Below are 23,887 nucleotides of genomic sequence, written 5' to 3'. Positions count from 1 at the left end.
AAAGACATCTATGCAGAGCTCAGGAGCTAGGACCCCAGATTCATCAACACAGGTGACGGAACTAAGGGAGCAGGTGAAATTAACCAGATTAGCCATGAGTATAGCTGGGTAATCCACATGAGGAAAGAGCTGGGGCCAGCAAAGGACACTGAGAAGGAGTGTCCAGGAAGATGGGAGGAAGCCCAGGAGAGTGGGGTCCAGAAATAAGCAAAAAAAGGAATGTACTGGAAGGAAGTGAGCTGCTGTGTCAACTTCTGCTGTGCTATAAGGGCAGAGATTAACTGGATTTGGCAAGGTAGAGATTGTTGGTGACTTTGGTAGGAGTGGTTTCCAGGCAGAGTTGGTGGCGATGCTTAGCTAGCGTGGATTGAGGGGAGGATGGGGCTGGGGAAGTAGTGACAGCAAAGGGGAGAAATTAATGGTGCAGTTACTGGAGAGGCACATGGGAGATACTGGGGCACAGCTGAATATCGATGTGTTACTGTAATAGGGAGAAATAGACGATGCAGAAGAGAGAGACACGAACTGTCTTGGAGTGAAGTCCTTAAGTGGACAAGGTGGGTGGCAGAAGCGGAGGGTTCAGACCCAGTGAGGAGCAGGGGCAGCTCATCCTTTTGCACTGGGAGGTTAAGCAGAGTCCAGGGGTGTGGGTGCTGGTCAGGTAGCCATTCAGTTATGGAAGCCTGAGGACATTTTCTGTGATTGTTTCTGCTCTCTTGGGACAGAATGAGGTGAGGTTGGCAGGTGAGGCTGAGGTTGTGTGTGGGGGGTGTTTGAGCAAGGGTGCAACAGTATCCACTGAGAATCTGCCAACTGATTACAGAAATACCTTAAGATTGGCATGTCTTGGGGCGCCTGGGTGGCTCAGTCGGTTGGGCGTCCGACTTCAGCTCAGGTCACGATCTCGCGGTCCATGAGTTCGAGCCCCGCATCGGGCTCTGGGCTGATGGCTCGGAGCCTGGAGCCTGCTTCTGATTCTGTGTCTCCCTCTCTCTCTGCCCCTCCCCCGTTCATGCTCTGTCTCTCTCTGTCTCAAAAATAAATAAACGTTAAAAAAAAAATTAAAAAAAAAAAAGATTGGCACGTCTTCCCTCCTCAGGCTTCACTGCTGTGTGCAAACCATTTCTTCTAGTCTCTCAATATCCCGATCCTTCGAAGCTGCCTCCCCCTCACTGCAGTCTCCTCCAAACACCCTGCTGTTCCCCATAATTCACTGGAGACTTAAACCCGATTCATTGTCTTTTCCTCTCCATCGCCTTTCCTGTCCCCAATCCATCCTCAGTGCTAACCATTTGGTTCTTTGACCTCCTCACTTCTAATACAGGCCTTGTGGTACTTGGGAAGGGGCAGGAAAGGGGAGCTGGCTTATTTACAGCAAAAAAGTGAATGGAGCATCAGGAGGAAGGGTTGAGGCTCTGGGGGCTTTGCCAATGGTGGTTGATGGGAAACAGTGGAAAGTTTGAGAGCGTGGGCAGGAGAGACAGATTGTATCAGACTAGAAGGTGCATAGAGCTTTCTGGAAATGAGAGTTGGGAGGCGACTATGCCTGCCTGCAAAGTGGCTGTCCCTCAATGGCACTTCTCTGTTGCCTTCATGGCCACTTGGTCCTCTCCATTCCTGTCTAATAACTCACAAATAAATGTGTTTCCTTTTCTCCATTTCGCTGTTATCTCTTCTTGGGCTTTGCTGGTTCTTTCCAAATGACTCAACCTCAGACACTCTGCTGTTAATGTCCTGTCCTTACTGTAATTAGGGTTATCCTAATACACAGATTCTGATCTCACATCTACTCCATTAAACAAAAAATTGGTGGCTCTCCATTGTTCACAGAATAAAATCTGAACTTCTCAAAGTGGATCTTCCGAGCCCTTCACAACAGGTACTTAACAAATGTTCAGGTCTCTTCACAACCTGCTCTCCGGGCTACTGTTCCAATCATACTGCCCATTTTGCTCTCCTTCCTACTTCATGCTTCAGCCATACAGGAGGATTCATTCTTCACGTTCCCTGGTCCTCTGAAGCCATCCCTGACCCCATCTCCCTTAGTGCCAGACGCTTCCACTGCCTTTATCACGTGGGGCCAACGAGTTGTTTTTGCTCTCTGTCCCTCATAAACTCCCTGAAAGCAGGTACCACATCTCATTCATCTTTGAATATCCAGCTCCAGCTACTGCCTGGCTCTGTTCTTGTGAGAGCGAAGGACTGACCTTTGCTAAATGTCTCTGCCAGGCCCTGGGCGAGGCATGTGGTGGAAGACACCACAGGTGAGCACTTGAGAGCAGAGTCTTTGCAACATGGCAGACCTGGATTCATACCCCAGCTCTTCCACTGTCTGACTTTGGAGCTCCAGGAAAAAAAAAAAAAAAAAAGACCCTCTCTAACCTTCATTTTCCTCATCTGTAAAATGAGAATATAAAAAAGCCCTGACCTCACAGAGCTACTTGGAGGGTGAAGCAAGATAAGTATTGCATGTAAGGGGCTTTGTACACTCCTGGGGCACCTACTGAGTGCTTCATAAATGATCCACTGAATGTCTTATAAGTCATCTATAAGGTAGAAGGACTGAAGGGGAGAGAGACTGAAGGAGGAAAGGTGACTTGAAGATTAGGAACCCCTATAATTCAGAGAAAAGTGTGCTAGTGATGAAAATAGGAAGGGGATTGGAGGGGAAAGCATTTCTGGAAGGGAGAAGGTAATTGATTCACTTTGGGCCATGTTGAGGTTAAAGTGATGAGATATTAAGGGCCGCTATTCAGATACTGAGGGGGTGTTACGGGTTATGGAGGGGGTGTTGTTGGGACTCGGGGTGGAGTTCAGGAACGTTTTGGGAGGTCAAGGCTAGATCTCAGGAGAGAGGTTAAAGTTACATGATAGGTTTTGAGAATGTTGTATATACAGGTTAGAAATAAATTCCCAGAGAACATTCAAGGAGAGTGCAGAGCTGGAGGACAGACCCTGGGAAATGCCTCCATGCTCAGGATCAAATGAGGAGGAAGCGAAGACCAATGAAGAAGAAGAGAAGCAAAGATGTCTTAAATCTCACTTTCCCTTAATAGTTTTGAAATCAGCCTGCAATGTGAATCTGAGGTCAGCACCTTAAATGGAGAGTCACGGTGTTGAACGAACAGCTTGTCCCTCTGAAGGGCGAGTGTTAACGTTCTGTGGGTTCCAGTATTTTCTAAATCACTGGGGCCACCTTGCAGTGCCCTGCATGCACTGCCCCCTTGACTCACATCCCCTCTGAGTAACGGGACAGTAATGACTGCTACAGAAGTGGCCGCATGTCCGACAGAGGTTTTCATCTGCTCCGTTTGCAGGATCTGGAGTGAGGGGCCCTTCAGAACAGTGACCCAGCTGGTGGAGTAGGGAAAATTCTCCCCACACTGAAGCTGACCGGAGTAGTATACCTTACATGGCCATCAGACATTATTTCAAAAAATGTCACTTTAAGAAAGTGAGAGACTGATCCTTTGGCAAAGGAAATTTGTGTTCATTCATTCTTCCGACAAATATTTTTGAGCACCTGTTATGTGCCTGGTGCTCTCCTGGCACTGGAGACAAACCCCCTGCCCTCACAGAGCTTACATTCCTGAGTAGCAGACCAAATAAGCAAAATAAGTAAACAATATGTTAGATGCTAATAAGTGCCATGGAGAAAAATTAAGCAGGGAAGGCCAGGGAGTATCAAGGAAATAATGGTCATGATTTTATTTTATTTTATTAAAGTTTATTTATCTATTTTGAGAGAGAGAGAGAGAGAGAGAGAGAGAGCACATGCGCACAAGTGGGGGAGGGGCAAGAAGAGAGGGAGAGCAAGAATCCCAAGCAGGCTCCGTGCTGCCAGCACAGAGCCCAACACAGGGCTCAGTCTCATGAATTTTATGATCATGACCTGAGCTGAAACCAAGAGTTGGACACTCAGCCAACTGAGCCACCCAGTGTCCTTAATGGCCATGATTTTAAATGTCTGGGGGTTAAGAAGATCAGTGAGTGACTGCCTGAGGCCACCTAGGGACAAGGTTCCAGGCAGAGGGGGAGGGTTTGAGACCCAGCAAGGGTGTCACTGATAGAAGAGAGTAGCAGCCAGGAGGTCAGGGTGCAGGTGAGGGGTCACAGTTACTAGAGCCCCAAGGGCTGCACCCTGAGTGGAATGAGAGCTACAGGAATGTTGGGCAGGAGATTGACATGGACTGAGTGCTCCCCAGGGCCCTGGGCCCTGAGCCAGCCCCTCCTCTGCATACACACACACACACACACACACACACACACACACACACACACAACACCTCCAGGCATGTGTGTTAACTTAGAACTGACAAACTGTATTTCAGAGTGGTGACTTTTCATAAAAATGTCTAACCTCCCCGTGGCTCAGTTTCCTCGCCTGCAAATTGAGGGTAAGAATAGCACCTGGGCAAAGAACCTATCCCAGTGCCTAAGGCACAGCAGAAGGTCAGAACATGTTGTCCCCCCCTTTCTTATCCTTTCTGTATTGAAGTTCTTGCAAATTAAATAACCATTCATGCCTCTTCTGTACATGACTTGCAGTTTTAGATCACTATGCCAATGAATACATTAGATTTGAGTGATTTCAGTTGACCTAACTTTAGTATCTCTTTGACCATTAAAGGAATTTATTAATATACCTAAGATAAATATATTCTTTCCATTTAAATAGAGGTGAAAGGATTTTATATCCTGCACCAGGAAGGAACATACATATACACCAAAACAAAAAAACAAAGTAAAAGCAGAACACATGTAAATATTAAGTCTTGCTAATGAGATATTTATTTAGGGTATCATGTTCTGATACACTATACATTTTTCTTCATCAGGATATAATAGCATAGGCAAAAGAGGCATATTATTTTTTTTCATAGAAACCCTTAAGTTTTAAAGAATGTTAGTGGCATAAAACTCACATATAAATACTAAATCGCTAAAAGCAGTAGCAATTAAATGTTTGATGTCACCAGAGGCACATTATCTAATGAGCTGTTTTCAGAAGTTAATAATGTGATTAATCACCGATTGATAAAAACTACGGAAAAGAAGCCTTTTTTGTCCTAATAGAACTCCAAATCCAAGTGCTGCTTGATGAGAGGCAGATCTTGGCTAATAAGTTACCAACTGAAGTCAGAAAGGGTGGTTAAAGTCAGAGAGAAAAGACCAGCTGACTCACCGTGTGGCACTTACCAGTGGGGTCTCTAAATTATTCCAGAGCCTTGTCCTCAGCTTTGTGAGTCTAGTAGCCCTCAGAGTTCAGCAGCATCAGGAAGACCAACTTATGTTAACCGGACTTATAAGGGATTGATATGTAAACCAGACTGGTAGTATATTAATTTCAAATATAGGCTAGAACTACCAAAGAGATGGGACTTCTTTAACTGGCCATTCCTTTTTGCCATATGAAAACCTATATGGGGAGCTGAGTTGCAACAGGGAAAATGGTAGTTCATTTGTACCTTCATTTGACTTTTAATTGAGCACCTACTGTGTACAAAGCCCTGTTCTAGGCCCTGGGAGCATAGCAGTGAACAAGAGACAAAAAACCTCCCTGCCCTCTTGGAGTGTACCTTTTCGTGGAGGAGCCAGGACAGATGATGAAACAAATACATATGTATCATGTCAGATGGTAATGCCTGCTTTGGAGCCTTACCATTCCATGTGTGGCCAGGGGCCTGCTGCATGAGCACCACCCAGAGCTTGTTAGAAAGGCAGAATCTCAGGCCTCACCCCAATTCACAGAATCAGAATCGTACATTTGAACAAGATTCCCAGGCAATTAGCACGCACATTCAAGTTTGAGAGGCACTGCTTTAGAGAAAAATTAAGTAGGACAAGGGGGATGGAGAATGCCAGGGTCAGGGATTGCTATCTGATAGAGGGTAGACATAGTGACACTTGTTTAGAGCCCTGAAAGAAGTAAGGGAGGGAGCCATGTATATCTAGGTGAAGAGCATTCTAACTGTAAGAATAAGCTGGTGCAAAGGCCCTGAGAGAGGAGCATGTCCAGCGTGTTTGAGGAACAATAGGAGGCTGGTAGGCTGGAAGAGTGAGTTAAGGGAAGAGCAGTGGGCGGTAAGGCCAGAGAAGTAACCAGGGTGGTCGGAAAAGCAGATTACTTATGGTCTTCTAGAAATTATAAGGACTCTGGCCCTTACTCTGAGGGGAGTGGGGGCCTCTGGAAGGTTTTGAGCAGAGGAGTGTTGTGATCTGAGTTTCTAAAGGATCACTCCAGCTGTTGTGTTGCAAATGGTCTATAGAGGACAAGGGACAAGGTAGGAAGCCATTGCGGTAATTCAAATGAGAGATGTTGGTAGGTTGGACCACAGTGGGTGTAGCAATAGAAAGAAGTGAACAGATTGTGGATTTATTTGGAAGATGGAGATGACAGGGTTTGCCAATGAATAGGAAGTTGGATAAGAATAAAAGAGAAGGGTCAACATCAGTGGCAAAGTTACTGCCTTGAGCAACTGGAAGGAAGGAGTTGCAATTTATTGGACTATCACAAGAGCAGGTTTGGGGGAAAATTGAGAGTTGGATTCTGAACATGATAAATTTGAGATATCTCTTAAGTACCCAGTTGGAAATTTGAGTTGGCGAATCTCAAATGGCATCCATGGTAGTTGGATATAGGAATCTAGAGTTCAAGGTAGTGGTCCTGGTTGGAGATCTATACATGAACACAGATGGTATTTAAAGCCATGAGTCTATGGGATCATCTAGGGTATAGGAGAACAGAGAACTTGGGTAGGATTGATGGACAGTATCACTAAACCGAAACAGCCAGTTGCAGCCATCTTGTTCACCACGATAGACCTGTCCCGGCTAGATTACCTGCGTCTGCCAGTTGGGGCACATTCCTCTGACATGGACAAGTTCTTGCCTGCCCTTTGGCTCTCTTTTCCAGATTTCCTATAAACCCACTCCCTTCCAGTAATTATTTTCCTAGACAATTGTTTTGGTTACTGTTTTCTTTACTCTAGTTCTAAGAACATATTAATCTTTTTGATTGGACAGAAGTATCTTCCAGGCTTCCCCGCCAGTGAGCATAGGGGAGACTCATCCATTTCATGTCAAGGGCTTTTTCTTTTTTCTTACATCTTCCTAACCCAACATAACAAAAAGCTGAAAGAACTGTATGGTGAACACCTGTGTCCCCACCACCTAGAGTCCACAATTAGCATTTTACTATGCTTTTATTATCACATATTTATCTCCCTGTCCTTCCATCCAGCCATTAATCCAACTTGTTTTTTCTTGATGCATATCAGAGTAAGTTACAAACATCAGCAGACTTCAACTGTAAACACTTCAACATGCGTATTGTTGCCTAGAATTCAATATTTGTTTATGATGTTTTAGGTAAAATTTACACAGAATAAAATGTACATATCTTAAGTATACTGTTTGATGAGTTTTGACAAATGTATACACCTATGTGACCCTAACCCCTATCCTGATATAGAGCATGACCACTACCCTGTTGCCCTTTGCAGGTTAATTAATTCCAACCCCACTCCCACAGAGGCACCTACTCTTCTAATAACACATTCTTCCTGCTGACAATAGCTTTGGTTACTTTTTACTCTGGCTTTGAGAGCAGCCTGATCCTTATGATTAGACCAAGGCATTTCCAAGCTTCCCCAGCCAGCCCATGGGGGGTTAGATCCACCCACTCAGCTATGTTTATTCATTGCTCACTTGGAGGGTGGCTTCACTACAGTATTTAGAGTCATTTCTCTGTAGCCTTGCCTCCTGCCTCTAATCCAACTCTGACCCTTAGACTTTCTCTCTTCTCTTTGGATTCATAGACATTACTTTTGGGGAAAATTGATACCAATCCATCTTCCTCTTTCTCTTAAGAATAGTGAAGGCTAGCATTTATTGAGCACCTAGTAGGGACCACACCAAAGCCCCACATACACCCCCGTCTCTCTGGTGCCTTACAAAGTGATAATCCCATTTTACATACGAGGAAAATTGAGACTCAGAGACCTTGAATAACTTCCCCAAGGCAAGGGCCTTTCTGATCCCAAACCCTCTTCACCATCTCATGACTTGGGGACCAAGGGTGTGGGGGCTGCTTTCCCCCTTCTGGTGCCCCTTGTCACGTGCCTCCTTCTGCTTTTCCCACAGCCGTGGTGAAGAATCCACCCAACAACCTGTGGATCATCGCGGCAGTGCTGGCACCCATTGCTGTGGTCACGGTCATCATCATCATCATCACTGCTGTGCTCTGCCGGAAGAACAAGAACGACTTCAAGCCGGACACCATGATGAACCTGCCTCAGAGAGCAAAGGTGCGGGAAGTGGTAGCTTTTGAGGTCATTGCAAGTACCTTCAGAAACATTCTGACAAGCCCTATCTTGAAGGAGACCCTTTATTTATTCAGATTTTTTAAAAAATTATAGCAAATAATACATAACATAAAATCTACCACCTTAACCATTTTTAAGTGTACAATTCAGTGTTTTTCAGTATACTCCCATCATTGTGCACCATTTATGTTTATCGTCAGGCCACGATAGCTAATGCTTACCTAATAATGCTCTCTCTCTGAGCCGTAAGTACTTCTGACGGCTTTACATACAGCACCTCCACCCTCACAGCAATGCTTTAAGGAAGAGCCATTGTTTTGCAGGTGAGGAAACTGAGACACAGAAAATTAGGAGCTGGATAGACCTGAAAGGGGCTGTGGAGGCCATCTAATCTGACATCGTCCTTTTCCAGAGAAGTAGCTCTAAGATCACACAGTTTGTAAGTAGCAGAACTGATGGTAGAACCAGGGCTTTTGGCTCCTAATGCAGGGCTCTTCTGGGCACATGAGACTCTCAAAATTTTCCTTCTTCCATTGACCGGAGTGACTTATCTTCGAAGGCTGCCATGATGGGCAAGCTGCAGAGTCTTGGCCGGGCAGTCATCACACGCTGGTTCGGTGGCTCAACTGGAGGCTGGCCGGGAGCCCGTGCACCCTGCACAGCCTCCACACCTCTGGTGACGGGGAGGGGAGTGGACTGAGGAAACTCCCAGCGCTAATTTTCCAGTCACATAGCTCCCTTCATGATATCCCCTCGAGGGAAATACAGTAATCTGTAATACCTGATCTTTAAATAATGCCTTACAATTTGCTGGGTTCTTCTGGGTCTGTGACCTCGTCTGCTCATCACAGCAGCCCTATAAGGTAGATCATAGTCAGGGCAGGTTTTATTATTTTCACATTACTGTTGAGAAGGCTAAGGAAAGAGAGGCTGTGGAGATTTGTCCAAAGTCACATAACTAGCAGCAAAAGGAGCGACTCGGGCCCATAGCTGTGTCTTTGGGCTCTTTCCACATTATACCCGTTCCTGAGCCCTGAGATTTGGCAGGTAGACTCTTCCTCCATCACTGAACTTCTGAGCTTTGTCCACCTGTGCAGGAATGAAACAGCAAAAGGAATTTTCATTCCATTGGAATGCAGGTCAGGGAGATAGTCCTTGCCAGCAGTCATGCATGCCTGGTTCTTTCTGGACGATCACACCTTGCTTCAGTAAAAGAAATCAATTGAATTTTATCGTTTGTTAAACTAATTCACCTGTTGCAAAGCTGCAGTTTGATTAGACGCTCTGTCTACCAAAGAGCCAAACTCCAAAGAATGTTGTTCTGTTTCTGTTGACACAAAGGGCACCCGCTTTCCAGATGCAGCACAGTGTTGGCCATCGCCCAAGCAGTGACAAATAAAACTGTTCCAAGAAGGGGGTCTTTCATTTCCATCTTAGCTTAGTTACAACCTGAGCCTTCCAGACATAACAGTAATTACCAGAATCTAACTGCAGCCGAGTCCAGGAATGCAAAACATGCCATACTGAGGTTGTAAATGGCAACTCTGTGTTACAGATTAAGACAAAATTTTATTAATTTGCTAAGGTGAGTTGGGCAGCACACGATTTCAGTGTACCTTCTGGCTTGAAAGCTGTTTGGAGCTGAAAGAGATTCATGTTTGTGGGTTGTCATAGCCCCTTTTATGTTCCTACCTGGTGAATTGTGCTTGAAGAGATACGTGGCCGATGTTGAAAATCAAGCCAATTTATGTTCCAGGAGAAGACTGAATTCACTTGTGTGTGGTAGCTCTGGTTGTTTTCTCCCTCAATGAGGCTGAGCTCCGCACTTTGATTTGCAAAGCTCCTTTATCACAGGAAGCCAGCGGGGTGGAACTGCCTCTTTGTTACCGCAGTCCTTCTGCCCTCGCAACCCAGGGACACTGCAGTGTTGGAGAGGAGAGAGCTGCCCGCGTCGCATCTCACACCGTGTGTGTGTGACCAGAATTCATTTAATGCCAAGGAAAGAGGCGGAATGAAAAAGTTAGCCTTCGTGACCACTCCATAGCGTGGGAGGATGGTCTCCTAGTCTCCAGGGACATCACCGCGTCTTTAGAATGCAGACGGCAGTGCCACAGGACATTCCCGGGGATCCCTGCTGAGTCTCAGTAATAGACTTGACAGGCTAAGAGGAGCTGAGTGCAGCTGTCCTGGGAGCTGAGGCCAGGGCGTGCACGCCCGTACCCTTCTTCGGAGACAAGGTACCATAGACGTGACCCTGTTACCATGGTTGTCAGCTGGGCTTCTGTAGGTAGTGTTGAGAAAATGATAAACGCAGGAGGGCCAGGTGTCAGGGCTCTCGTGAGCTTCTTTCTTCCTGGTTCATTTCTCTTTACTCTTTGTCATTGGATTCACAGCCTTTGCCCAGTGTTTCCCTTCATATAATTGATGAGAACACAGCTTCCTGGAGCAGGCAGCCTTACAGGACAGTAGGTAGGGCCACATCCAGATGCAGGATGGAGCATGGAGGGCCCACAATGGTTGGCATGACCATCTGCCCGGGACAGGTCAGTCACCCCCTGAAGGTGCCCAGCTGTTTCCTCTTTTTCACAGACCGTGTGGCCTGTATTTAACCTCTTTGTGCCTCAGTTTTCCCATCTGTGAAATGGGGATGATAACAGTGTTTACTTATAGGTTGTTGTGAGGATTGATTTTCGTAAGTTACTTTGAGCTGTGCCTGGCACATAAATATTACATACAAGTTGGCCTTCATTAGTATAAAGGTCCTTTTTTTCTTAAAAGGTCTGGATAGCATGTCTACCTTTGAAATTGTTGAGGATTATTTTGATTTTCTAATTTTACAAAACTCGTTGAAGCAGCTATAGATACTTCATTATGTCTTAATAGTATCAGGGGTCACGAGGGTGTGTCCAATGGCAATTAATTTCAGGTGATTTTCAAACTGAAGACTGAAAGACCACTACCCATCAGTCAGAAGAGTGAGGGACTGGTCTTGAGTCTTTCACCACTTAGCTGTGCCATCTTGGGCAAGTCACTGGACTTCTCTGAGCTTTTGTGTTCTTGCCTGTTAAACGAAGACTATGATGTTTGCCCTGCTTCCTCAGAGGGTGTTTGTGAGCACAAAATGAGGTGTCAGTGTTTTGAAGGCTGTCAGGACTGAGCATATGTGAGAACTGTTACTATTAACCTAATAACAGTGGCCACCCTTGAAGCCTGTCCTTCCTTAATATCTCTGTTTCTGCTCACTCACCATCAACCCAGTCCCCTGAAGTATCTAGCAGGTAACTTCAACACAGTGTGAAGGGTGAGGTGCCAAATCCAGGCCAAGTGGGGGCAAGAGGGAGAGGACCAGAGCCAGCTTGCTGTCCTTACTAGGTTCTTGGGAAGCCTTAGCTGCCATCGGAGACTCTCAGTTCCTCACAGACAGGCCAGTAGTCTCAGAATGGGAGCCAGGCCAAGTACGGTAGCAGATGCCCAACCAAGATGGTAGGCTGCAGGATGAGGGGAAAGGCCATGGGAGGAATCATCAGGCAGTGCTCAGATGTCCTGGCTCTGCATCACGCAGACCTGGGTGCAAATCCTGACCCCACCCCCGACCAGCTGGGTGAGCCTGAGGAAGTTGCTTAAGCTCTCCAACCCTCAGTTTATTTATCTTTAAAATGGAGAATCATAATAATGCCACCCCCTTGAACTGCAGTGTGGATGAAATGTCACAATTGACATCATGCATTCAGCACTGTACCAGTCATACCAAATAAGGCTGAAACTGTGAATGCCTTGAGGGCATGGACTGGCTATTATTCATCCTCATATATCCAGCACCAGGCACAGTCCGAGGCAAAAGCCAGTGCTCAGTAACTATAGTTGGCACTATGCTGAATAGGCTAATGGGGGCATGGGAGGATTATGGAAAAGGTACCAACAGGAAGCGTGGCTGAGCAGGTGGGTCCAGCCAGACTGCAAAGGGCCTTAAATGCCTTGCTGAAGACTTTGAGTGCCGTGAAACACTTTTTAAAATTTTTTTATTAATGTTTATTTGTTTTTGAAAGACAGAGTGTGAGCAGGGGAGGGGCAGAGAGAGAGAGACAGAATCTGAAGCAATCTCCAGGCTCTGAGCCATCAGCACAGATCCCGATGTGGGACTAGAACCCACGAACTGCGAGATCGTGATCTGAGCCGAAGTCAGATGCTTGACCAACTGAGCCACCCAGGTGCCCCAAAACATTTTTTTAAGTAGGCTTTGCACCCAGCGCAGAGCCGAATGCAGGGCTTAAACCCAACACCCTGAGATCAAGACCTGGGCTGAGATCAAGAGTCAGATGCTTAACTAACTGGGCCACTCAGGCGCTCCCGATGAGAGACTTTTAATGGCGGAGTACATGACTTGATGTGGTTTTCAGGAAGATAACTTTGGAAGCTGGTCAAAGGAACTGAATGGAAGCCACAAGACCAAGCAGGAGACAATGAAACAGTGGACCTGGGGAGAAAAGCTCAGCTTCTAGAAACATTTCAGGTGAATCCAATTGGTGACCATTGGTTGGAGGAGCTGGCAATTCTGTAGTCTAGGAACATGACCAGGTTGTTCGCAGGCTCCATTCTGTTTCATGTGGCACCACAGGAGGGAGGAATTGAACAGACAAACACTGTTTCAGAAGCACGTTCCCGGATCCTGGCACGGAATGTCCATGGTCACCATTTGGGTCAGAGTGTGTGTCTCAGTGAAGAGGAAGGGCTGAGCACACTTTCCAGAGTGAGTTTTCCTGGGAATTGGGGGAACTGTCCATGGCAGAACTACAGACAGCTTGAAATAAGGAAGCTTTGCTGGATTTAGCAATAAAACTCCGTCTTGTCCTGAGATGTGGTAGTAAGATTTGATAGGCTGGACCACAGTCCTAGACCATTCCATTTGGCTGGAGCCTCTCTGTTACATTTCTTAGCTAAATTCACTGCTGAAGGAGGGGCTTCTCTCCATGTCAAGTTCCAATGAAACACACATGGTGGAGGTGGAGTTTCTTCCCCAAATTTTCTTTTCTTTTCTCTTCTTTTTTAAGTAAGCTCCATGCCCAACATGGAGCCCAATGCAGGGCTTAAACGCATGACTCTGAGATTAAGACCTGAGGTGAGACTGTGGGATGTTTAACGGACCGAGCCACCCAGGCACCCCTCATCTCCAAATTTTCCTGAAAAGAATCACTGATTTCTATTTCACCTGGTCTATGATTTAATGGGAGGCTAACAATATTAACTATTATCGATTGAGCACTTACAACGTACCAAGCACTTCACTAAATGCTGAACATTTACCTACTTAATCCACGCAGCATCTCTTTGAGGGTGGTTAAATCACTTCCACATACTTACACATTTGATCCTGTTTACCCTGCTATGATCTCCATTTTATAGGTGAGGAAACTGATGTGCCAAGAATTTCAGTGTCTTGCCCAAGGTCACCTAGCTAATACGTGGGAGAACCAGGATTGGAACCCAGGCAGTCTGCTTTTGGAGCTGGTGCTCTCCACCACCCCACTGTCCTGCCTTAAATCTGTGTTGTGCTGCTCTGGTGTGTAAAGAGAATAGAGACACTCCCAGGAGTTGTTAAAATACACCTCTTGGTTTTTTATTGCCCCACTAATAGATGTCTACTGGGCTTTGTTCACAGCTGCCCTATTCACTTGGGATTTCAGACATTGTGCAATAAAAGCCTTGCTAATTACCCACTAATGAATCATAGGAGAGCCATAGGTCTGGATTTGAGTGATTCCATAAATTCCATTTTATTATTAATGATTGTACTGCTTCACATGTGGAAGCATGTTTCTTTCCCTCTGTTTTCAGAGCTGTGATTCCCCTTTAATACTCAGGTGTGGCCTAGGTACCGCAGATCTGATTATCTTCATTTCTCAGTTGAGAAAATTGAGGTTCAGAATTCCAGCGACTTGGCAAAGTCACACACCCCTTACTATGCATAAGGCCATGTGAAAGTAGGGTTCAGGGATGACGAGATGTTCCTAGGCAGGAGATGATACAGGACCTATTTCATATAATAATTAAGAGTCTCTAGCAGTATCTAGTAACTTAAAATTGGTCATTTAAAATTCTTTGGGGTGCCTGGGTGGCTCAGTCGGTTAAGCCTCTGACTTTGGCTCAGGTCATGATCTCACGGTTTGTGGGTTCGAGCCCTGCGTCGGGCTCTGTGCTGACAGCTCGGAGCCTGGAGCCTGCTTCGGATCCTGTGTCTCCTCTCTCTGCCCTTCCCCCACTTGTGCTCTGACTCTGTCTCTCAAAAATAAATAAATGTATAAAAAAATTTTTTTTAATTCCTGGAAGAAGTTTGTTCTCACACACATATTTGCATCTTGTTTACACTATTCATTTTTCCAAGTAAGTCTTCCCCTTAGAGATTCTATAGCTAAGTGGAATTAGCACAGATTCTGATTTCACAGATAGAAATTATGAGGGAGATTTGGGTTAACTCTCGTTCATCAGAAAGCTAAGTATGGCCCTGTCACATGCACTCTCCTGCCCATCTTCTCTTAAAGCCGTCATTAGAGTCACACTTTGCCAAAAACGTGACCACAAATCTGTTTCCTCTTTGCAGCCTGTGCAAGGCTTTGACTATGCCAAGCAGCACCTGGGCCAGCAAGGCGCGGATGAGGAGGTTGTCCCTGTGACTCAGGAAACGGTGGTCCTACCGCTCCCTGTTAGAGATGCTCCTGCCTCTCAGGAAAGAGACATCGCCCAGGACGGAAGCACCATCAAGACGGCCAAGTCCACCGAAACCAGAAAGAGGTAGGCATGGGATCAACTTCTGCCTCTCCAAATCAAAAAGGGAAATCATTGATGGTGAGAGCAGTGGAAGCCTCAAGTTAATACCACTTTTCTCTTTAAAAATTCCCGCCTTCCGGGGCACCTTGGGTGGCTCAGTTGGTTGAGCATCCAACTTCGGCTCAGGTCATGATCTCACAGTTCGTGAGTTCAAGCCCCACATAGGACTTGCTGCTGTGAGGGCAGAGCCTGCTTTGGATCCTCTGCCCTCCTCTTTCTCTGCCCCTCCCCTGCTTCCACTCTCTGAAAAAATAAAATAAACATTTAAAAATAAATAAATAAATAAATAAATAAATAAATAAATGAATGAATGAATGAATAAATAAATAAAAATAAAAATTCTCCCCTTCAGGGGTGCCTGGGTGGGTCAGTCGGTCGAGGATCCAACTCTCAATCTCGGCTCAGATCATGATCTCATAGTTTGTGGCTCTGAGCCCCACCTCAGGCTCTCTGGTAACAGTGTGGAGCCTGCTTAGGATTCTCTCTCTCTCTCTCTCTCTCTCTCTCTCTCTGCCCCTCCCCAGCTCATGCCCACTCTCTCTCCAAATAAATAAATAAACTTAAAAAAAAAACTCCCCTTGGGGTGCCTGGGTGGCTCAGTCAGTCAAGCATCTGACTTCAGCTCAGGTCATGATCTCACGGTTCATGAGTTTGAGCCCTACATCAGGCTCTGTACTGACAGCTCAGAGCCTGGAGCCTGCTTTGGATTCTGTGTCTCCCTCTCTCTGCCCCACCCCTGCTCACCTCTGTCTGTCTCTCTCTCTCAAAAATAAATGAACATTAAAAACAAAATCCCCTTCATGCTTGTTTTGAGTTTTTGAGGAGACTAAAGTAGGTGACAAGAATCACAATACTTGCTTCTCATGAGCTGTAATTCGTAAGGTTTTACATCACTGATCAGCCACAACAGTAGAAATTTTGCTTTCATATTTATTACAACAAATTTGGCACTGGCATCACACTTAGATTTTTTACCTTATTTTAAAAGCAGTGCCTTTGATTCAGTAGAGTTGTATTTTATCTGGCAGTTTTTCAGTAATGTATGGTTTTAGTTCAAAAACCATTTTTAGGAGATTTTACCGTGAACAGAGCACTTTGACAGGCATTGGGAGGCCTACAGAAAGGTTTATGATTGGTTCCTGACCCCCAAGAATCTCATGATGGAGACACCGAGAGATAAATACCTGGAAACCAAGCATGATGTGCAGGTGCTCATAGAGGAGTCTGAATGAAGTACTATGGAAAAGAAAGGAAGAACTTAAATCTGATGAGGGAAAGGATTGGGGAGGAGCTTATGTTTTAGCTGGGCCTCGGAGGGTGAGTAGAGTGTCAGTAGTTGTGGAGAGATAATTCACATAATGGCAAATGTCCCTAGGGTTTAGAGTTCACAGTGGTTGGGATACAGTAAGGATGAAACCAGAAGATAAGTGAAAATTGTGGAGGGTCTTAACCACCAGGCTATGGAGTTTGACCTTTGTTCTCTGGGTAGTGGGAAGCCACTAAAAGTTCTTTGGGAAGACAGTGATGTCCAGTCTGAATTTTAGAAAGACTGTTCCAGTGGCAGTGTGGATGATAGATGGAAGAGGTTAGGCTGGAGGCCAGGAGACTTGTTGTAAGGACTTTACAATAGTCTTATAAAGAGGTAATGAATTCTATGGCAAGGCTTGTTGGCTGGCCAAACCAACTGCCATTGCCAAATCCCTTCTCCATTGCCTGAGACCACAATGGATGCTAGAAAAGCTACATCATCTCTGCCTCCTTTTTTCTCTCCCTCCCTTCACCTAATAGATACTAACTGATTGCTGTTTACCAGGCACTGGGGATACTGCAGGGAACAAGACAAAGTTCCTATTCTCACTGTGCTCACAATCTGGTGGGGAGAGATAGGCAATAAACTGAGAAATAGATACATAGTAAGTCAGGTGGTGATGCATTATGAAGAAGAAAACCAAAGCATGATAAGATAGAGCAATGGAAAGGGAGACATGCTGCTATTTTAGCTAGGAAGTCAGGGACGGCCTTTCTGATAAAGTGACACTTGAGAAAGACGTGTAAGCCTCAAAGCTATCTTGGAGAAGAATGTTCCAAGCAGATGGAACAGTGTGTGCAAAGCCCAGAGGAGGGAATCTCTTAAAATATTTAAAGAAGAGCAAGAAGGCCAAAGAGACCGATGTGAACTAGGGAGGAAGTAGTGGCGGATGAATCAGAGAAGTTGCCTGAATTTGATCATATTAGGCTTTTATCAATCAAAGTCGGGACTTGGAATTTCTTTTTTTTTTTTTTTAATTTTTTTAACGTTTATTTACTTTTGAGACAGAGAGAGACAGAGCATGAATGGGGGAGTGTCAGAGAGAGAGAGGGAGACACAGAATCTGAAACAGGCTCCAGGCTCCGAGCTGTCAGCACAGAGCCCGACACGGGGCTTAAACTCACGAACCGCGAGATCATGACCCGAGCCGAAGTCAGCCGCTCAACCGACTGAGCCACCCAGGCGCCCCAAGGGACTTGGAATTTCATCATGAGTAAAGATTGGAAGTCATTGGAGGGTTTTGAGAAGAACAGTGACATGATGTGACTTGCCATTTTAAAGGATCACTCTGGCTGCTGTATGGAAAACAGATGGTGTAGAAGTGGAATGGAAGCAGAGAGACAGGAGATTATAACAGTAGTCCAGGTGACGTAGATGGTGGTGTGGGCCAAGGCATAGTGGTGTGAGAAGTGATAGGGTTCTAGACATGTTTTGAAGGAAAAGCTGTAGTTAGCCTTGATTTGCTGATAGATTGTTGGGAGGAGTAGAAATAGAGAGGGATGAATTTGCCATTGGTTGTATGGGAGAGGACTAGAAGAGAAGAAATTTGTAGGGGATGATCATGAGTTTGGATGTGGGCATGTTAAGTTTGAGATGTCACTTAGACATTCAAGTGGAAGTGTTCAGAACTCAGCTAACTGTAGAAGTCTGGGGTTCAGAGGAGAGGTCCAGAGTAGAAATATAAATGAGGAGTTGTCAGTATTTAGTTAAGCTGTGACACTGGATGGGGTCACCTGGGAGAGTATAGATAGAAAAGAGACCCACGACCTGACCCCTGGAACACTACAATTATTAGAGGTCCAGGTGATGAAGGGGAATCAGCACAGGAGACCAAAAAGCATCAGGAAAAAAGCCCTGGGGAGGACAAAGCAAGAACAGAATCCAGGAAGCCAAGAGAAGGGAGTAGTTTGAAGGGGAAAGAAGGATTGTCTGTGTCAAATACACAAAGTTTGTGCTGGAGTCATGCAACAAGTCTCTGTTTTCCCTCCAGGAGCTCTTTGTACCTCAGAGGTACAGAGAAACAGAGGGTTGGATTTCAGCCTGGGTAGGAAAGAAGGTTGAGGGGATGTGGATGAGTTATCTATTGCTCCACAATAAGCTACTCCACAGCTTAGCAGCTTAAAATAGCAGCCTTTTATTTAGCTCCTGATTTTTGGTGGGTCAGAAGTTTGGGCTCAGCTCAGGAAGGTGGTGGTTCTGGGCTGAGATGGGCTTGGCTAATCTCAGCTGGGCTCACTCATGTGTCTGTAGTCAGGTGGTAGGTTGGCTAGGCTGGCTTGTTGGTGATAACCTTGTCTGGGGTGGCCAGGTAACTGGGGCTACATGGTCTCTCATCCTCCAGCAGGCCAGCTCTGGCTTTCTCGCAGGTTGTTTCACAGGGTGTTCCACGTACCGCAAGAAAACAAGCCCCCAGGGGCAACACTTCTCAAATCTTTGCTTGTGTCAAGTTCACTACTGTCCTGTTGGCCAAAATAAGACACATGGTCTAGTCCAGAGTCAGTGTGGGAGGAGGCTACCAAAGCTTGGTTACAGGGAGGTAAGAATAAATTGGGATCAGAACTGCAAGAGTCTGCCTCAGCATGAAGAGTTGAAACATATGAAGCAATAGATTATTTATCTGAGTTGACTGGCAAGTAGGATTACCTGCAGTAATTATTCTCATTATGATCTTTGCCAAATACAATACAGGCATGTTAAAAACATATTTATCACCTATTAGAGGACACTGAAAAGAGGTAAATAGAATTACTAAAATGAGAATATTAACATAACACTGCTGGGAAGAATAAAAATTATTTTCTACCCATTCTAGTTGAATGATTTAAATTATGTAAGGATTTCTTTAAAAATGATCTTTTCTTTTTTTAGAACAAGCATTTCTTCTTGAATTAGCAAGGAATCTACTTTTGGTAAACAAACTCAATTACTTACCCCCAGAATTTTATTAGGAAATGTGGACTTATGAAACAAATATAGATAAAGAAAACAGTGTCTATGCAGCTGAATGATTTCTACATTTGCTTCATAATGTTACCATAATAACAGAAATTTACTAAGGGCTGTATCATTGCCAAAGCTATGCGAGAAACCTCACCTCTGTTCCAGTTCAGCTGACCATGGGAGTCCAATTCATTTGGGAAGATATTAAGATGCTGAAACCAAAACCAAACCCATGTTGCATTTATTTTTCTGGCTTTTCCGTCTTGCCACATCAGTCTCCTCATTCCTGCTGATTGTGGCCTGCATAACCTCTCAGAATGGGTCTGTTAGGTGATCCGAAAAGTTTTGCAAGTGAAAAATAGGAGAAACCAGTGATTTGATGGTCATTAAGGTATCTCAGTTTTTAAAAATGGTTTTCAAACTGAAATCTGAGGATTCAGCCACTCGCAGATAATCAGATAGGTGTTACAGGTCCTTTTCCTCTCACTAAGGCTCCTGGGGATGCTCTTTCATTGGCCTGTGACTGGGACTAATGGGCAAAGATAGAGAATCAACCTCATAGGGACAGCCATGGGCAATGGGTACTTTAATTCAGTGATTGGCCATAATTGTTCAGCAATTGATTAATCCCCACCTCCATGACTCTTCATCCGGACTCCATGTACACCCATATCCCCAGAAGGGGGGGAGGGGGACTGTGGAGTTCAGTAGCCTAAAACTATGGCCTCACAAGGGGCACTTTCTTGCTCTCAGAAACAGTTTTGTTACTGTCATGTGAGTGGACACATACACAAATCTCACCTTATGTTTTTGACCAGAAGTTTGGGTTGATGGCTCCATGTAAACATAAGTTCATAAGTGGATGAAAGAGTAAAGCAGAGTTGGAGTTTCTCCCCAGAAATGTGTTCATTCATACCTTTCCCTGGAGTTGAGAGGAACAACCAGAAAATTGCTTCAGGATCAAATGAAGGAAAGGCCCTGCAAATGATACAAACACTGTTAAGTATATCATGAACGTGAAAATGGGTTACAAGAAGCCTTTCTCCTTTCTTCCTTTCTGGACCTCAATGAAAGCCTGTTGTCCTAACAAAGCCAGTTGGAAAAGTAGGTGCCATTAACTGTGAGGTTCTGAAAACCATCCAAGGGCTTATGTCTTCTCTTTGTATGTATATTTGTATAGCCAGCACTCAGTGCTCAAATAGATGTTGGGTAAATTATATACACTTGATAAATTATCTGGGACACCTGGCTGGCTCAGTCAGTGGAGCATGTGACTCTTGATCTCAGGGTTGTGGGTCTGAACCCCATGTTGGGGGTTAGAAATTACTTTAAAAAGTAAAATCTTTAAAAAAAATTAATGCCTTATCTATATTTTCTCAAGCTGCATTCTTTGTATTTCTATCTTATGGTGAAGGAGATTTGGGGCCAAATAAACTGGGAAATGGTGGATTAAACAAAAGGAGATGATAGGACTGTTTATGATAGGACTGATGGAGCCTTTGATATGTTAATGTTCATTAGGAGCACCCAAAGAAGGAATATAATAGACAACATTTCCTAAACTTACACTTGTCTGTGGAACTTTGGCAAGGAATGTCTCATTTGGTTCTGTTGTTCTGTGGAACCCTCTGGGCAGATTTTGCATTATCCCATGGATGTGAGTGGGCACTGTCATTGGTCACGGTTTTAGGGTGCTGAAGTGTACTAAAGAGTACAGGACCGAGAATTCTCCATTCCCATAGGATGAAAAGGGAAAAGGGAGGGGAAGGAAAAAGAACATCTACAAAGATACATAGCTTCCACTTAAAAAGCTGCTTACTTACTGGTCAAGTACTACGTGTTATTCCAGCCAATTTTCCATTGTAGGGGCCTTTAGGTTCCGAATTTGGACAATTGACAGAGAAGAATAAGAAGTTTGATGAGGCCTCTGGATATCTGCCTCCTGATTGTCTCCACAGAAGGGAAGGCAGTTGGACTTTATGATGATCTGAGACCTGAGGGAGCACGAACCTCAGCAGGGTCTCTAAGAGTCCGTTTCCCTCAGAGTTTCAGAAGATCAGAATCACCCCCCACCTAAGGGAAGGGGAGAAGGCCCTGTGGCTTGCCCTATGTAATGCCTGCCTCATCTGAGGACATTGTAGGACTCTGTAGACGCTCTGGTGTGGAGGAGAGCCCCTACCTGCAGGGGGAGCGCTGGTTTCCAGGACTGATTTGCCACTTGCCTTCACATTCCTCACTTGCTAAACAAGGGTGACAGTCACCAAACCAGTGTAATGATTCACTAACAGTTTTGAAAGCATTCTGCATAGTCTTTGGCACCTACTTGGTGCTTGTGATGGGGAGCCCTTGGACAGCATGGGTGGTGTCCTAGTATCTCTGTATACCAGTGTACCTGGCATAATGCCCAGCACAAAGCTGGTGCACATGACATATTTCCTGAAGAAATGAATAGCTGAAATTGGTAGTTTCAAGTGTAAGTGGTTACCAGTTAGCACAGTGAAAGAATGTGCGTGTGTGCACACGTGCGGATATGTGTAAGACAGAATAACTCAGTGGTGGAGTGACTTAAGCTTTAGTGGTCAAAGTATATTCTGTAAAGGGAATAGGCAAAGAGAACCGTGTCTAATGCACGTCCCTGTAGATGTCACGTGAATCAAATGCTCTGCAACACTATCCAAAGTGCCGTGTTTTAAAAAGAGGGCATGCTTACAAACACCATCACCGCCGTTTCCATAGTCACTGGGGGTTAATGGAACAGAGATGGGACCTGAGGGCCGCGCTCACTGAACTTCTCTTTGGAGCTAAGCACTCCACGTAAACAATGCACTCCACAGCGACCAGCTGCTTAACCCACGCGGTAGTGTGGGGCTTGCTGTGTTTTCTTTTCCTGTATCATTTCTTCTTTGTGGATAAAACCAGAACGAAAGGCGACAGACATAAACTGTGCAAATAAAATAACCTTGAGAGGAGGCTGCTGGAGTCGAAACTTACCATCTCCCTGTTGCTATGGTTACTTCCAGCAGGTCGCCCAGTGAGAATGGCTCTGTCATCAGCAAGGAATCAGGGAAGCCCAGCTCAGGGAGGCGCTCGCCCCAGAATGTAATGGCACAGCAGAAAGTGACAAAGGAGGAGGCACGGAAGAGAAATGGTGAGAAGCCCTCCTTGCCATCACCACCCCGGGGCCCGTCCCACACACACTTGCACACATGTGTGCGCCCACGTTCACACAGACCCATGCGCTGTAACCCTACCTTCTTCTCTCTGGTGTGCCCCAGAAAGGTCAGGAGTCTGCTAACTACCTCCTGGGGTATCGCCTCTCCCCTTTTCTGAATTATTGTGTCTCATGCCCTCTGCTCCCTGTTCTTATGGAATTGAGCAGTGCCTTAGAAAAGCCCTGTGCAGAGTGAGCTGGTGTTTGCCTTGAATGTTTCTAATTCTTGGCTGAATTGACAGGATTCCTAGCCACAGGTCCACTTGGGCAGCAGATCTCTGACTCACTGCTGGTCGTGGAGATTCCCCTCATTTTCTTGCCCTGACTCCCTTGATAAGTCTTAGGGGTTCAGTCTCTGCCAGTGAATGCAGATGCCACCAATCCACCTCTCCTAGGAAAAACAGCACAGTAATAAATCCGTCATCATAAAACTCAGCCTGTGCTTCTGCCTTTATTCTCCAGGGAAACGTATCTGTTTGGTTTCTCTCTCACACAGATCTTTTCCCTCCCTATAAAGGATGGGCATCAGAGTTTATTTCAAAGTCATCAGAACACAGCCTTACAGTGTTGCTGCACTATCTATACGTTGTGTCTGTTGGACATCCTTGTGTGTCCCCTCCTCCTGGCCCCACCTTTGTCCTGGCCATCATCTCCATGCACCCCTTCCATGTTTGATGCTGGCTGACAGGAGCCCAGGTTCAACTACCTGGTGCTGCCACTCATATTAGAAGAAATTCCTTTCAGGTTTCAGTGGGTTGTTAGGTGGCATCCTACAGAAATGCCACATGAAAAGCCAAACAATCTGGCACTGGGGTTAGGTGTGCTTCCCTTTTAAAGGAATTTGATGGGGTGTGGTTCAGGGACTCTCTCTTGGAGGTAGTTCCAGAATATTCCTTTGTTTCTTTTTTCTGGCCTAAAAAAGAAAAACAAGGAATAATGTTGCACAATAGATTTGTCTTCTGCAGGGAAAATGTGGTCTCCATTCCCATTTCCAGCCATGATATAAAGCACTGGTTTAACTTGTCATACTGATTTGATTCTTGAATTTCTTCTTCTCCTGAATTCCCCATGGCCTGTAACACAGAGGCTGTGCTTTCTACACCAGAATCAGGGTCTGGCACGTGGGGTTTTCCTGGAATAGCTACCCTACGTGAGACCACCAGAAATCCTACCTATCACCTCTCTGCCAAGCCAGCTCACAGAAGGCTTCCCAGAAATATATAAAGTCAAGTCAAAGTCTGTCCTCCCACACATGTCCCATCACCCACCCGGGTCCTC

The 23,887-nt window shown here is 45.3% G+C and overlaps 1 protein-coding gene and 1 long non-coding RNA gene across 3 annotated transcripts in view; one reads left to right on the top strand and one right to left on the bottom strand.

Moving 5' to 3' along the window:
• Positions 1–23,887, top strand: part of KIAA1549L (KIAA1549 like) — a 267,579-nt gene that overhangs the window by 182,441 nt on the left and 61,251 nt on the right. For both annotated transcript variants that reach the window (XM_053899846.1, XM_053899845.1), the window contains exons 11-13: positions 8,146–8,309; positions 14,923–15,113; positions 22,419–22,546. In XM_053899846.1, the coding sequence (XP_053755821.1) occupies positions 8,146–8,309; positions 14,923–15,113; positions 22,419–22,546 (483 nt within the window). The remainder of the gene's footprint in view (positions 1–8,145; positions 8,310–14,922; positions 15,114–22,418; positions 22,547–23,887) is intronic.
• LOC128776160 (uncharacterized) lies at positions 19,558–22,494 on the bottom strand. Its single transcript, XR_008421165.1, has 3 exons — positions 22,390–22,494; positions 20,200–20,320; positions 19,558–19,721 (listed from the first exon to the last, which is right to left on the bottom strand). It is a non-coding gene; the product is annotated as an uncharacterized LOC128776160 (long non-coding RNA).

Source organism: Panthera pardus, unplaced genomic scaffold (assembly GCF_024362965.1).
Source record: "Panthera pardus isolate Hobbes unplaced genomic scaffold, ASM2436296v1 HiC_scaffold_12, whole genome shotgun sequence".
Taxonomy (NCBI): Eukaryota; Metazoa; Chordata; class Mammalia; order Carnivora; family Felidae; genus Panthera; species Panthera pardus.
The sequence above is the reverse complement of the archived record's forward strand: the minus strand, read 5'-3'. Positions and strand labels throughout refer to the sequence as shown.